This window comes from Nematolebias whitei, chromosome 22 (assembly GCF_014905685.2).
Source record: "Nematolebias whitei isolate Nwh7 chromosome 22, NemWhi1, whole genome shotgun sequence".
Lineage (NCBI taxonomy): Eukaryota > Metazoa > Chordata > Actinopteri > Cyprinodontiformes > Rivulidae > Nematolebias > Nematolebias whitei.
The window spans coordinates 7,416,748-7,432,494 of NC_056519.1; the positions used below are offsets into that span (position 1 = coordinate 7,416,748).

Here is a 15,747-nt window from a genome sequence, read left to right on the forward strand (position 1 = left end):
AACTTGTTTACTGATTTATTTATTTATTTTTATTAAACGCTTTGCAGAAAAATGTTATACTTAAAGAGTTCAAACCACATGGAGCATCCGCCATTTTGAGAACCAAAAAACAGATGTCACATCAAGGGGCCTCCCTCCCATTTTTCTTAAAGAGATGCGCTGCTCGCTCCCTCACTATCCATCCTTCAGTTCAAACATTCTTATACTGCCATCCAGTGGTCAAAAAAAGTACTACCCTCAAAACAAATTAAACATGATTTCTTCTTAAAGTTGACAATAGTTACTAATTATTGTCAAATTTCAAACAATGTTATCGTTTATCGCAATAATTTCCGAGACGATTAATCACCCAGCAAAATTTGTTATCGTGACATGTTTTTATAACAAGAAGCTACGGCAGCTCTGCTGGGACAAACGGCTCTGATTCTCTTTTAAAGTGGCAGCACAGATGAACAAAATTTATTTTTGGCGTTTGGAAATCGATCGTAATCCTCCATGTCTGCGCTGCATCTACAAATAGATTTGACCTCCCTTTTCTCCCAGACTCGACGAGCGTCTGTTTGTTTTTCCTCTCAGGGTGTTACTGAGCATCATGTACCTGATGGTGGAGACCATTAGAGTCCAAACGGAAGACGATCGACCGGAGTGGAGAGCAGCCAGAGACGCCTTTAAGAGCGAGCTAGGTGTGTGTGCCGTGTGTGTGTGTTCACAAGTGTCTGGTAATGCAATGATTCAGACAAACATTCCTGAAAACTCCCAGGCTCACCTCTTTACAACGAGGAGCCCTTCGCTCTGCTCCTCTTCACCATGGTGACCAAGTTCTGCAGCATGAACGCGCCACACTTCCCCATGAAGAAGGTCCTCCTGCTGCTGTGGAAAACCATACTGGTTAGTGCGTCTGAACCGCTTCAGTTATGACCGTCAACGCGTCGCCGCGTACCCACTCCGTGTCCCCTGCGTTCTAGTTTACGTTGGGCGGGTTCGAGGAGCTCCAGGAGATGAAGGTGCGAGGCCGGGAGCGGCTCCGCCTGCCCCCGCTCCCAGAGGACAGCATCAAGGTGGTGCGAGCCATGAGAGCGGCCTCGCCCCCGGCCTCCGCCATGGAGCTCATCGAACAGCAGCAGCAGCAGAAGAGAGGCCGCCGCAGCCGCAGGGTACGTGGCACGACAACCGCACACGCACAGTCTGATTGTGATCATTTTAGCTTATTAGTGAATTTAAATCATTTTCATGCTCAAAATCAACATACATTCTTGTAAGCAATCATGGGAGTCTTTCAAAACTTCTCATGATTGCTTACTTTTATTTTGACTATAAATCTAAGTTGTTGTTTTTTTTGTTGCAGTCAAGTTTGTCTATGTCCTCCAGAAACTCAAATAATTCCTCCCCCCCCCCCCCACAAAGATTGTCCAGCAGCATGCTGAAGATTTAGAGAAATTCTGAAAGCTAAAGTTAGACGATACTGAAATCTGGTGCAAGTTTGCAACAGTTCAGCACAAACACCAAAGATATTTGATATGATAACCCATTTGCATATTTTAGCTTAGTGAAAAAAACATGCACATCTATGATTATTTAGCTACTGTTGCTGTTGAACAACAACTTAAGTGTCTAATACAACGACCCTGGATAATTCCTGCAGTAACTCCCTCTAATTAATTTCTCTGTCAGCTGTTGTAAAGGTGTTTTAATGCCAGCATCATCCGTTCCCTGTTGTAAGTCGGTGACCACAGATGATCTTGGTGCTCATGCTGCTTCGGGAATCCCAGCCTCTGCTTTGTGTTTTTTTTTTTTTTTTTAGTTTGATTTATTTTGTTTTCTGTGGTGGAGCTTTAACTACCATCTGGTTTCTCATCGCCCCTCTTCCTTGTGTCCCCACAGAGTGCCTTTGTTGATAGCTTGGAAGGAGACAGTCCCTTTCCCAAGAAGCAGGTCTTTACCCACAAATCCCCTCTTCTCTCTTCTCTGCACTGAGCTGGACTTTTTGTACTCCTCTCCCACTTCCCTGCAGTCCCACAGTTTCTTCTTTCTGTCTCTTTGGCCTCCTTTCATCCTTCTTCCTTCCATCTCAACCCTCTCCTTTCCTTATTTTACATTTGATTCAGTCTGCATGCTCAGTTACCTAGCGTCTTAGCAGTCCATTTAGTTTTTGTCTTAAAGGCCCCCCTTCACACAGAACAATGACCCCACTAAGATCTTCTCGACTTACTTGCTGCTATCCTGAAATCTCTCTCCTGTGTCCTCACCTTTGCCTAAACGCCTGTAATCATTGGCAAGACTCTGTCAAACCATGCAAGGATGAAGCTCCATGCTAAAACAAGGGTGTCCAGTCCTGGTCCTAGAGGGCCACTGTCTGCATGTTTGACTTGTTTCCCTGCGCCAGCACACCTGATTCAATGGTTGACTTACCACTTCATATTTTGCAGAAGCCTCTTAATCTCCCATTAATTCAAACCAGGTGTACTGGAGCAAAGAAACATCTGAAACATGCAGGATAGTGACCTTCTAGGACCAGGATAAGACACTAGAAGGTCACACAGCACCACTGCCACAGTTATTGCATTTGAATTAGGGTTTTTGTGACCTTGTCAGGGTTGTAGTTTAGGCTTAAGACCAACGTAGGGAGTTCTGCTTCAAGTCCTCAATAGCCAAGCCACATTGGTGCATATGGGTATTCAAAACCATCCTAAAGTCAATCTGGGACCAAATCACATATTTTATTGCCCTGCATTGGGGCATTGGTGCAACACAATGAAGTGTATGTTGCCAGATGGTATAAGAAAGGTGTGGCTCCTTCAAGAGTGCACAGGTTGAGGGAATGTGAGAAGACACAAGCGAGACGGTGGAAATCGGCTGCAAAAGCCGTACTTCTACCTGTGTGTGTCCAGTGTCGGTTAGCGATGGTGACAAAAGCTACCGTTTGTATATTTCTATGTATGTCAACGTTAGCAAGTCGGCTAAAAGCTAAAATATATTGGCATGCAGTGTTATACTGCCATGGCATTATTTAAATGTGCAACAAGAGAAGAAAGGTAGAAAGTTTTGAAAGATGAGTGGACAAAGAAATATGCGTTTAATTTGTCCTCACCATGTTTGGTTCTACAAGTGTGTGAGTTTGCGTTCTCAGCAATAAATGTAGCTAAAGGCTCACATATCAGCCGCTTCACAAACGAACATTTAAAGCGGCGAGTCCGTCGGATCTCATTGGTTCCAATTTTAGGCAGCCATTTTTAACTTTTGGTGACTACGCGTTTTAACCGTTTCTGGACATCTTTAACAAAAAGCGATCGAGGTAAAAGTTGCCTTTAGGTTCAGTTTGTTTAATGTGTTTATCCTTGAGTGGAAACAAAGACGTTTTATTTATTTATTATTTTTAGGTACAAAACGTAGTTAAGTTAATCAAGTTTCAATAACTTTTTTATAAAACTACAGCGCACATCAAGTTTTACTGTCGAACGTTTGAAGGTCAAGGGTCAAACCATTTCTCTTGGTTGTAAGTTGTACACAAATTAAATAAAATATTTGGTTGTTGCTATTGTCCCAGACCTTTGACCTTATCTACAAATCAGATTTGGACCTTTGAATATTAAAATAAAAACCCTGTTTTTAGGGATGCACAATATTGGATTATTGGCTGATATCCAATATGCTGATACGTTAAAACTTACTTGACTGGTAACCGATACCAATACAGATGTTTTTTACGTAGACCTACTTACAGAGACTACATAGCTTTCTCTGCTGTGGAATTAAAATACTACATTATTCTGCATGGTCTTTGTCAATTTGGCCTGCTACCAAATGCAGATGCCAAAAAACGGGGCTGAAAATGATGTAACACTATATAAACATATATAATATAATTAAAAAAACCAGCTCCTTTTATATTGTTGTTATTTTGATGGAATGGCCGATGTCCGATATTTAACTTTATCGCTAATATCGGCCGATACGATACCATGCCGATAATATCGTGCATCCATACCTGTTTTATATCATGCCTAATAGGGAACCCACCCCCTTCTCACCTGAACACCCTACCAAGACTTTGCAAAGTTTATCAGCCGACTTCTCTTGTGAAGAGGTCCTTCCATCCTTCCCGCTTTGTTTTCTCTTGTTTTACAAGTCCTCTTTTCATTTCCCTGTTTCTTTCTACTCTCTCCTCCCCTCCTCTTCCACTGTGGGATGCCCGTTAGCAGACTGCGGGGTTGCGGGGACAGGGCTGACTTGCTGGCTGTAATCATTGGCACCGGAGTGGTCACTGTCCAATCGCCCATAAAGACAGTTCACCAGACATCAACCGTAGGAGCATCTCCCTTGTAGTTTTCATCACATTGCAAATAGTTTCGATCTACAAGAAATTCACCTTGCACTGTAGATTTCAAACAAGGGGCTGCTGTCTTTAAATTACATTCATTGAGAAGATGGGTCGCATTCGTAAGCTCGTGAAGCTGCATTTCTCCGAGCTCTCTCTCTCAAAAGGATGCAACTGAAAGCAGTCGCCCCTCTAACCCTGAAAGGGAAACGGCTTCCACGTAGCAGAGAATGGCTTTTCCATAGAATGTCTCACAGCACAGTTCCACCCGCTCTTCTCTTCTCATACCCACTCCCTCCTTCACATCGTGCACTCACCGTGCCCGTCACTTAGCCCAGCATTAGTACTACAACCGATACACCATACATCAACTGCAGTAGCTCAACTAATGGCCAGAAAGCTTACTCATGCTTGATGCTTGCACTGTTGCCAGTCATTCATTGGCAGACTTGTTTGAGCTGAGACACCGTGTGAGTTTGTGTGAAAGTGTGTTTCTCACTTGTTTGTAGATGAGATTTAAACATCAAACCAATGCCTTCGTGGATCTTGCTTGCATTTTGTGCCTTTTTTTTCCCCTGATGTCAGACGTGTGGTAAGTTTATTATGACCCTTTGCTTGTGGGTGCAGTGAAAGTGTTATTTTAAGATTAATGTCATGTTGAGTTGACCTGTTCTCTTTGGATTTAAATATTTTTCTGATAATATTACAGTTGTCAGTTTTTAATAGTCTATTTATTTTTTTGTTGATCTTTTGTATGATAGTTTTAGGTCAGTGCTGAGTCATAGACAAGTTTACAGGCAGTGGTTCCCAACCCTGGTCCTCGAGAAACACCATCTGTTTCCCTGCTTTGACTTACCTGAATTGAATGAATAGGTGCTTAACAGGCTTTGACAGAACTTGAGGAAGTAATAAAACTGAATCAAGTGTGTTGGAGCAGGGAAACAACTAAACAATGCAGGACGGTGTTCCTCAAGGACCATGGTTGGGAACCACTGCAATAGAATGTATTGAATTGTACGAATTTGCATTATATCATGTTTTTGTTGCGTCGTATTCTATTGTATCGTAGCATATTGTATGGTGTTGAATCACACAGTATCACATTGTGTCATCACATCGTATTGCTAGCTTTTTAGCTAGCTAGCATGTCTGTATCATTCTGTATACATTATATTGTATTGCATCACATCATGTCGTGTTAAGACTGCAGTTGCTAGATGTGTCAGTGCCGCGGTCTTGTAATCTTGAGATTATGAATTTGAGCTCAAGCTGCGTCAGAAAGGGCATCCCGCATAAGACAATTGTGAGTCCACTCACTGTGGCAATCCCTGAAGAAGGGAAAGAACAAGAGCATCGTATCGCATCTCTTTGTATCGTATCGCATCATGTTGTATCGTATCATACCCTATTGCATTGTATAAAAGGATGTATTATATTCATTGTTTTAAATCATTTTGTATTTCATAGTACATCATATTATGCAATATTTTATCAAAATGCATCAAATTGCATCGTAGTGTACTATGTAATCGTGTAAGTGTATCGTAAGTTGTCAAATCATGTGTGTCCCATTGTATCATATTGTTTTATATTCTATCGTATTGTATCACATTATATTGCAGTATCATACTATATTGTTTAGAATCACACACATTGTATCAGATTATATTGTATAGTATCATACTGTATTGTACTTTATCATGTAGTATCAGAAAAACACAAAAGCCTTAAATAGTAAAAAAAAAAAAAAGTATTTCCACAAATTTCAGTTTGCTCCTTTTGGTAACAGTTTGAGAGGAATGGGACCACTCCATATCTATTTTATGAACACGAGGCTACGACGAGCAGGTTTTTAAACAGATTGCACCCAGCATGACTCTTTTCTAATGGTTACACAAACAACTACATCTAAACTGAACTGAATTAATCCATGAGTTTTTGTAGACGCGCTAGTGGGTGGAAGATTTTCCTTCTGCCTTTTTATGTAAATTTGAGGAAAAACAACGCGGATAATTTTACAGGTGGACCAGCTGTTGTTGCTGTTTATTCAGTCGTCAGATCTGTGTGGGTGTACACACACAGTGCCTGATCGACCTGCCCCTCCACCTTCTGCTTGTTTTGTTGCACCTGCTAGAAAGTAAACACTTCACACTTTTTATTTTAAAATTGGAGCCTACTGACACAAATCTCAACCTAAATTCCACTTTTTTGCAATTTTTTTGTTGGAAAATTGTGTGTGGGCTGGAGAGTTAAAAGAATGGCGTCACTCTTCCATTCAAAAAGTACACGTTATACATTTTCTATAAGAAAATACTTGTACTTTGGTGTAATAATTCGTATAAAGCCTATAGTGTTTTTTGAGATAATAAAAAAATATATTTCTAAAGCAAATTCACCGCTTCAAATGGAGTTTTGCTATACGGTTCATTTTCAAATGTTTATTGTAGCAGATCTGGGTTTTCTCCTAGTGTGCGTGTCTCCCCACCTCCCCCAAATCACTGTTGACCCTCCTGTCCTCTGACACCCCCAGCCTCTGGTCAAGCAGGACAGTCTGGACACGTACAACGAGCGGGACCCTTTCAAGAACGATGACGCCCGAGATGATGATGAGGACCCGGAGGATGCCGACAGTGGCATTGAGGGTGAGGTGGACCCCCTCGACCGTGATGTCATCATCCAGCCACCACCGCCGCCGCCTCCACTGAGACCCCCAACAGAGAGGGTCAACTTCCCCAAAGGTCTTCCATGGGCTCCTAAAGTCAGGTCAGAGTCAATTACACGACTGCCTGCCTTTCATGACAATTTGTCTGTTAGCAAAATATCCAATGAACCGCTGGACGGATTTTATTGCAACTCTTTGGAGCTCTAGACAGAACTGGCATTTTAGTAGCTCAAATTTAATTTTATTTATTTTTTAAACTGGTTCCGGAGTAAAATATATCTAGAAATGCCGCCTTTGCAGTATAATGTAGACAATCAAAACGCTAACAACGATGATGTCATAGATCCAACTCTAATTTAACCTTTGAACCAGTGGTGTTGTCTTCTTACAGTTTGATTCAGCGCTTAATGCTCGTGCCCCGTACCTCGTTTCCTGTTTTTGATATATTTTCATACGACACCACGAACAGGCCTAGTACAGTTTCTACAGCGTTTTGGGTCGTGTTTGGCGTTTCTGTGTGGACGATTATGTTTCTAGAAACAGTGCTGTGTTTACTAGGATATTTTTAGAAACAGCAATAAGACAGTTTAGGAAAAACTACGTTTCTGTGTGGACAGTTTAAAAAAAAAAAAAAGATTATCTACAACTAATTTATTTGTCTTTGTTGAGAATGAGAACATGGCTGCCACAGCTAATCAGCCTTAACAAACATAAGAATGGTTATAATCTTCATTTCTACATTGAATAAGCTTAGTGTGTCCCCCTAGGTTACTTGCCTTGGCAGGGCGCTCATCTCTTCCATGATTTTTTTTTTTGGGGGGGGGGGCGTCTTTTTTGCACGTAGGGGGGATGGCTCAGCGTGAGGGTGTGAGCCAGCATGCTAGCTTTTTAGTGTGCCGCTAACTTAGTGCTACATCAGCGCTGGCAGGGGGGCGGGGCAGTTTGGTGGGCGGGGCGTGATGCCCTCCTTGTATAATGATAGGGGAAAAACTGAAGCTGAAATTTGGTGTCTGTAGCTGAGAGTCATCCCCGACACACTCTCAAGTGTCTTTGATGCGGCTGTGGCTGAGTGGTTAGAGCAGTCGTCCTCCAATACAAGAGTTGGGGGTTCTAATCCACCAGCAGTCACATGTTGAAGTGTCCCTGGGCAAGACACTGAACCCCTCACTGCCTCTGATGTGTGTCCCATCAGTGTATGAATGTGATAAAGCTCTGATTAGTCTCTCTAGAATGATTTCTTCAAGTAGCTTTGTATAGATCTAGTAGAGTGCTGTATGAACGAGTAAATGAGGGCAGATTGCGTTGTAAAGAGCTTTGAGTGTCTTGAGTCTCTGAGAAGTTTTTGTTACACTAATCGCATAAAACGGTCTTAGATGTTCTTTTAAAACCCCGAAATGACCCCGGATATTAGCTTTAGTAGCTTAAAGCCATTAAACCTTCATTTCACAAAGGTAAACCAACAAAGAGCATTTGGATATTTGCTGTTTTTATCGTGTATTGATTAATAAAGTAGCAAAAACCTCGAGTTGTATCATTGTAATTTGGCATCAGCCTCATATTCCACATCAGGCGATAAAGTCACGACGGGGATTAATTATTTATTTCCCATCATGAGGCTGATTCTGTGCCATGCAGCAATCAGTGCAGGGGGCTGCTGCTGCTTCAGTGGTATAAATAATTCATGTAACAACGGATACAAACACATTATTGATCTGCGTTTATCTTGAGATTAATCATCAGCTCACCTACTATTACGGTTTCATCTCACAGTCCAAAAACACACGTTTAGGCCGCCTAGTTGAAGGAATGAGATCGGTGATCTCTGTGGGATTTGTCTGGTTAAGTAAAGATGATGATAATAAAAAGATATTCTGTGAGGAACTTGTTATACATGCTGATACTTTCCAGCAGGTTTCTGTCGCCTTAATCCACAGCCTGCGTGAACTCTGTGTGTTTTTTAGGGAGAAAGACATCGAGCACTTCCTGGAGACCAGCAGAAACAAGTTTATTGGTTTTACTCTGGGAAAGTGAGTGTTTGAATTGTTAAATTCTCCTCTTTTCTCCCCTCAGTTAACTGGTTGTTTTGTCTTTAGCGATACAGAGACTCTGGTGGGCTTGCCCAGACCCATTCACGAGAGTGTCAAGACCCTCAAACAGGTGAGTAGAAACCCGAGCACTGGTCAGATTTTACTGAACGTCCATCTTATTTACTTTGTTTGTTTAGATTTATTATGGATTAAGTGTCTGCTAATCGATGCTCCCATGCTGCTGAATCTTCTTTTATTGGCGTCCAGCTAAATAATCTATACTTCCCTAGAATGAGGTTACACAGAGCAATACCCCCTGGGTGTCAGCGAGCTGTGCTCTTAAGTATTCACACTATTGTTTTCCTGTTTATATTTATTATTCCGACTTCTCGTTACTATCCCTATTCCATATGCTTTCAGCGCAATTCTCGTCCTAGAGTTTTTAAGTTATTTCAGCAATTTAGTATCAAAATGTTCAGCTCCTTCATGAGAAGGGTGCTATGACTTTTGGTACTGGTACAACTTTAGCTTTTGAAATATTTAGCCTTTTCTGCTATTTTTTTCTTCATAAAAAACGAATTGAGCTCATTTTACATCCTTTAGATATTTAGATCTGTTTACAACCTTTTCCTGCTCCTTTCACATTTTGTTCTGGTTCAGCTTCTTTCAGCTTCCTTGTGCAAATTTAAATATTTTTCAGTTATTTTCAGCTGATCTCAGATGTTTTTTTCAGCTGTTTTGTGCTCCTTTCAGAATCTTTCTGCTAACTACAGCATTTTTGTGCTTCTTCTAACTCCTTTCAGTTTTCAGCTTGTGATGTTCCTTTCTGCTTATTTCTTCAATTGTCAGCTTTTTCTACTATTTCATTTGTTTTATGCTAATTTGTTGTTTTTTTTATAAACATATTCCACATTTTTTGCACTTATTTAAACTTTTTTCAGCCTAATTCAGCAAAACTGTGCTCTCTCCACTTCCTTAGCTACTTTTCAGCTGTTTTTTTGTTGTTGTTGTTGTTTCTAATTTCAGCTTTTTTCAGACATTTTCCACTATTTTGTGCTCATTTCTGCTTCTTTCATCCTAATTTGGAAAATGTGTGCTCTTTCTGCTTTCTTCTGCTAATTTATACTTATACATTTTCAGCTATGGTTTTTTTTAGCATTTTTTTAGCTAATTTCAGCTGTTTTTAGATAAATTCAATCTTTTCGTGGTATTTTTTCCTACTTTCAGCCTAGTGAATTAATTTATGCTAATTTCAGCTTGATATGCTCCTTTCAGCTTTTTTCTGGTAGTTCCAGCTTTTTCTGCTATTTCAGCCACTGTTTAGCTGTTTTATGCTAATTTTAGCCTTTTCAGCTAGTTCCACATTTTTTTTCTCATTTCAGCCCTTTCCGCTTCCTTCTGGCAATTTAAGACTCTTTTTGCCTTTTCAACTACTTTTCAGCAATTTTTTGTTGCTAATTTCACTTTTTTAGCTAACCTTAATTTTTGTGATAATTTCTGCTTATTTAAATTTAATTCAGCTTATATTTGTTCTGTCTGCTTTTTAGCTTTCTGTGAATTTAGAATTGTTCTCCCATTTCAGCATGTTCTTTTAAGCTAATTTCAGCTGTTTTCAGCAAGTTCTTCTGCAATAAGCATTCGCGCTGCAATTTCACAGGAAATGCAATTTCTCTAGTTAGTAATTATTGTCAAACCTAAATGTTTTTTGTTTGTATTTTTTTTCTCTTCTTCAGCACAAGTATGTGTCCATTGCTGAGGTCCAGATCAAGAGGGAAGAGGAGCTGCAGCAGTGTCCGCTGAGCTTGGTGAGCAGGGATTCTCTAATTTAATCTCCAAAAGTCTAAAACAGAGAAAATCTACAAACTTAAAATCTGAGAGAATCTACTCTGTCAGCTGTTTCTGCACAAACCACAAGTGGATCTGAACTGTCTCTATTTAAACTCAAAAACTAAGTCAATATTTTCACAAGTCACATGATCTTAAAGTGGCATGGCAATAGAGAAAAAGTCCAGATACAGAATTTAAAAACTGCAGCAGTAAAGCAGAATAAACTTTATTTTTTAATGGTTCTATTGAATTTTAATGTAATAGGGACATTAAAATCTGAGATAAAATTCATTTTTACCTGACTTCATGAAAAATGACAGGTCGTTTGAAACAGATTTTGTCACGTGAACTTCGAGATGAAGGTAAAAATACTGAAAAATGACTATTTCTGCAAAGCAACTGGGATATTTTCCAACCATTATGGCTCAGACTGACAGACTAAAGCCTTTTAATAAACCTTAAAGTACTGTATTGCCTTTAAAACTGTAAAAATAAATTAAATTAAAGCTAATAAACAAAATCTGACCAAAAACGTTAATGCAGCTTTATTAAATGAAGTGTTTTCAGCGATGTGGGCTTTATTGGATTTAAGTGAAATATTTTAAACATTTGATTCATTTAATAAAAAAATTTTTGAGCCCTCTAAGCCTCGGGGCCCTTGTGCATATCTTAAGCCCCGCCCCCTTCATGTAAACAAATACTCAATAATAATCAGGTATTTTCTGGTACCTTGCTGCGTTTTGTTCTATTAAACGTGTTTAGTCGTAATTAGATGTTTAATGCTTAAGTTAAAGCTCAACGGTTGTATGGGGGAGGAGTAGGCGGGGCTTAGCCCTCTAAACCTCGGGGCCCTTGTGCATGTCTTAAGCCCCGCCCCCTCCATGCAAACAAAATACTCAATAATAATCAGGTATTTTCTGGTTCTTTTTGTTCTATTAAACACGTTTAGCCGTAATTAGCTTTTTAACGCTTAAATAAAAGCTCATTTAACACCACGGTTGTGTGAGAGGGGGGAGTAGGCGGAGCTTAAAGCCCTACATCTCTCATGCACAGACTCTGGTTCCAAAAATGCATCACACGATTCCTTATATTGGTTTCAATTCCAATAACGAGAAGGTGGTGTCAGTTGGTCTGTTAGTAAAATCTGTCTGTGGTTGAAGCTTTAAGGGGTTTCTCTTAATTGTCGCTCGACGCTGTGAGTGCTAAGTGGATGTTGTGCTGACAGGGTGCGGAGGAGGTGGAGGAGACACCAGCAGAGAGTTTATATGTGGGGATGCTTCCTAATCTCTCCCAGTATGTGGTGAGTTATTACCGTCTCATTAGTCAGTCGTTTCGACTTTTAGAGAAAAGACTCTTTTTCTATGTAGATGTTGGTAAAATGTATTTTTAAGCTAAAGTATCTTTGAATGACTAAAATCTTTTAGCTCTTTGGGATTCTTTCTGTAGTTTTATGTTTTTACTCTAAACTGTTGAAGGAAATGTACTTTTCAACCCGTTTTCAAACCTCAGTTGGCGTCATGCTTTTTGTTAGATCGCTCTCTTGAAGCTCCTGCTGGCTGCAGCTCCCACCTCCAAAGCTAAAACCGACTCCATCAACATCCTAGCTGACGTGCTGCCAGAGGAGATGCCGTAAGTTCTGTGCAGGGACGTGAGCCTTTAAATGCTTTTTGTGCAGATCTTCAGACTCGAGATCATCATGCGATGAGAAATTATGGAGTTCTAGTCGTTTGGGTCAAACCTAGAATGTAACGTTATGCAGAATTTCTCTCAGCATTGTATCATCTATTAGCACTCGGAGTGTGTGCTGTGAATGACTCCCAGCTACCACCACACCAAATTTTAGCTCAATATATTTAAAGCTGACTGGGTTTCTAAGGTCTGTGACTGAGTTGAGAAATTTTGCTAACAGATACATTTGACTCCAATAGTCGATAGCAAAGTTTTAAACAGATTTTTTTAAACAACTGATTAGTACTCAGAGTTTGTGTTGAGGATGACTTTCGGCTACTGCCGCGCTAAATTTTAGCCCAACGTCTGAAACTGACTGAGTTGTAGCCACTTTTCTGTCTGCAAAGGTCGATTAGCTGTGGTGGCCATCTTGAATTGGGTTGTCTCCAAAAGTGAAGGAGCTGTAGAAGTACATCCGTTGAGTTCTTCCAGGGAGTTTTATTAAAATCCGTCCAATGGTTCACGAGAAATTTTGCTAACTTCATGGCGTGCATGTTTGAACACCCAAGTCTTTGATGGTGTTTGTTTATTTACTTCAGAATCGAGTTGAAAGTTTGTGTGTGTGTGTGTGTGCGCGCGCTCCAGGATCACGGTCCTTCAGAGCATGAAGCTGGGCATTGACGTGAACCGTCACAAAGAAATCATCGTGAAGGCCATCTCTGCGCTGCTGCTGCTGCTCCTCAAACACTTCAAGCTGAACCACATCTATCAGGTAACACACGCGTCCTCTTCATCCCCACCTTCATCACTCTCTCTCCTCCTCAGAGTCGCTCGTGGTTGAGCTACAACCGACTCCTGTCTTTAGATTTGTGAGAGGGAGGAAGCGGATGCAGATATTTTCTGTTGCTCTGGAGGGACCGGGGCTCGGTGGTGGCGCTGGCTCTCTCTGCTGGCACTAAACGGACTTACACGCACCAGCCGAGGACCGCTTAATAAATCCAACTTATTCCGTAATTAGAAACAAAATTAATAATAAACACGCAGCTCAAGGACAAATCATTTAGTCTGTTTTTAGAAAAAACAATCTTAATCTTAAAATTGCTTTGTTTTTATCTTTAATGAGGTGTTTTACTATAAAACGTCACTGGTTCTTGACTTTTTCATTATAACTAGATAATTTGCATTTCCTGCAAAAATGCAGTGTGAATGCTTATTGCACAAGAACAAAAGCAGCTGAAGTTCTCTAAAAAAAACATTTTGAAATGTAGCTGAAATGGAAGAACAAACTTAAATTAGCAGAAGAAAGTAGAGAAAGAACACATATTTTCTGAATTTGTTTTAAATAACAAGAAACGTGCACAAAAATTAGTCAATTAGCAAAAAAAAAAAAGCTTGAATTAAAAAAAATAGCTGAAAAGGGAAAAAAGAAGCTTAAACTAAGAGAAGGAAGGACTGAAATGAGCTAAATAAAATGTGGAATTAGCTAAAAAAGCTAACATTAGCATCAAAAGAGCTAAATACTATCTGAAAGGGCAGACAAAGCTGAAAGTAGCAGAAAAAAGCTTAAAGGAGCATAACAAGCTGAAATTAGTAGAAAGAAAGTAATTAACAGAACAAGTTTAACAGAAAATTACCAAGAAAACTTGAATTTATCTGAAAACAGTTGAAATTAGCTAAAAAAAAATATATAAATATGTAGCTGAAAAGGTAGAACAAGCTTAAATTAGCAGAAGAAAGCAGAAAGAACATGTATTTGCCCAATTAGGCTGAAAGAAGCCGAAATGAGCACAAACAAGTGGAAATTATCTGAAAAAAGCTGAAATTAGCACACACACACACAAAAAAAAAAAACGGCTAAAAAGTAGCTAAATTAGCAGGAGGAAGTGGAGAGAGGACATTTTTGCTGAATTAGACAGAAAAAAGTTGAAATGAGTTAAAAAATGTGGAATTATCCGAAAAAGCTTAAAAACAGCTAAATAGTAGCTGAAATAGCAGAAAAAGCTGAAACGCGTAAATAAGCTGAAAGGAGCATAACAAGCTGAAATTTGTAGAAAGAAGTTGGAAGAAGCACAAAAATGTTGTTGTTAGCAGAAAGAATCTGAAAGGAGCACAAAACAGCTGGAAAAAAAAACAGCTGAAGTTAGCTGGAAATAGCTGAAAAAAAGTTTAAATTTGCACAAGGAAGCTGAAAGAAGCTGAAGCAGAACAAAATGTGAAAGGAGCAGGAAAAGGTTGTAAACAGATCTGAAGATTTGAAGAAAACACTTTTTTTTTAATCTGTTGTTTTTTCAACAAATCTGCACCAAAATAAAAATGCACTAAAATGTTTTTGTCTTTTATTTAAAACAAATTGCATAAAACAATCAAATAAGAAGTAAAACTCTTAAATCGATGTGTAACTTTTGTAAGCGTTCGGCTGCCTTGACCTCTCGTTGCTTTCCTGCAGTTTGAGATCGTCTCCCAGCACTTGGTGTTTGCCAACTGCATCCCGCTCATCCTGAAGTTCTTCAACCAGAACATCATGTCCTACATCAGTGCCAAAAACAGGTCGGTACGATCCGTCTGTCACTCCCTCCGGCTCAGAACTGGACTTCTCATACAACTGGAAACAGTTTTTTATTCACTGGTGGTAATTACTTTATGAAAAATTTCGTGGTGCCGACAGCTGCATGACCGCTGGCATTTTTAAAAGAAGCTAAAACCGAATTATTAAAAATAAACAAGCATAACGCAAATAAAAATAAGCAAAACAGAATCTAAAAGATACATTAGTAAGCCCATTGCTAAAAGCAAATAGCAGCTAAAATAACTGAAGGGTAAAATTAGCAAGCTAGTAGCTGAAAGCAGAATGGTAGCCGAAAGTTAAAAGTAGCAAAGTGGTAGCTGTAGGCTACAAGTTGCAAAATAGGATCTATTGGAGTATGGTAGATGGCTAAATATGGCAAAACAGTAGCCTATAGCTAAAAGTTGCACAATGGTAGCTAAATGTCCCTACAACAGCTTCAAGCTAAAATCCCTCAACAGTAGCTACAAGCTAAAAGTCACACAACAGTAGCTAAAGGGCTGAAGTTCCACACTAACAGCTACAAACTAAGATTTTCATGACGGTATCTACAAGCTAAAAGTTCCTCAATGGTAGCTACAAGTTAAAAGTACCACAACAGTAGCTAAAGGGCTAAAAATCTCACAACAATGACTTCAAAACTAAAAGTCCCTCAACAGTAGTTATAAGCTAAAAGTGTCATGAC

At 39.6% G+C, this 15,747-nt stretch overlaps 1 protein-coding gene across 1 annotated transcript in view; it reads left to right on the top strand.

Moving 5' to 3' along the window:
- Window positions 1-15,747, top strand: part of strip2 (striatin interacting protein 2) — a 32,604-nt gene that overhangs the window by 12,293 nt on the left and 4,564 nt on the right. Inside the window, exons 7-18 of the mRNA XM_037695894.1 lie at window positions 577-683; window positions 761-888; window positions 966-1,154; window positions 1,927-1,932; window positions 6,846-7,078; window positions 8,939-9,004; window positions 9,071-9,134; window positions 10,738-10,809; window positions 12,057-12,131; window positions 12,363-12,460; window positions 13,145-13,271; window positions 14,946-15,046. Of these exons, the coding sequence (XP_037551822.1) occupies window positions 577-683; window positions 761-888; window positions 966-1,154; window positions 1,927-1,932; window positions 6,846-7,078; window positions 8,939-9,004; window positions 9,071-9,134; window positions 10,738-10,809; window positions 12,057-12,131; window positions 12,363-12,460; window positions 13,145-13,271; window positions 14,946-15,046 (1,266 nt within the window). The remainder of the gene's footprint in view (window positions 1-576; window positions 684-760; window positions 889-965; window positions 1,155-1,926; window positions 1,933-6,845; window positions 7,079-8,938; window positions 9,005-9,070; window positions 9,135-10,737; window positions 10,810-12,056; window positions 12,132-12,362; window positions 12,461-13,144; window positions 13,272-14,945; window positions 15,047-15,747) is intronic.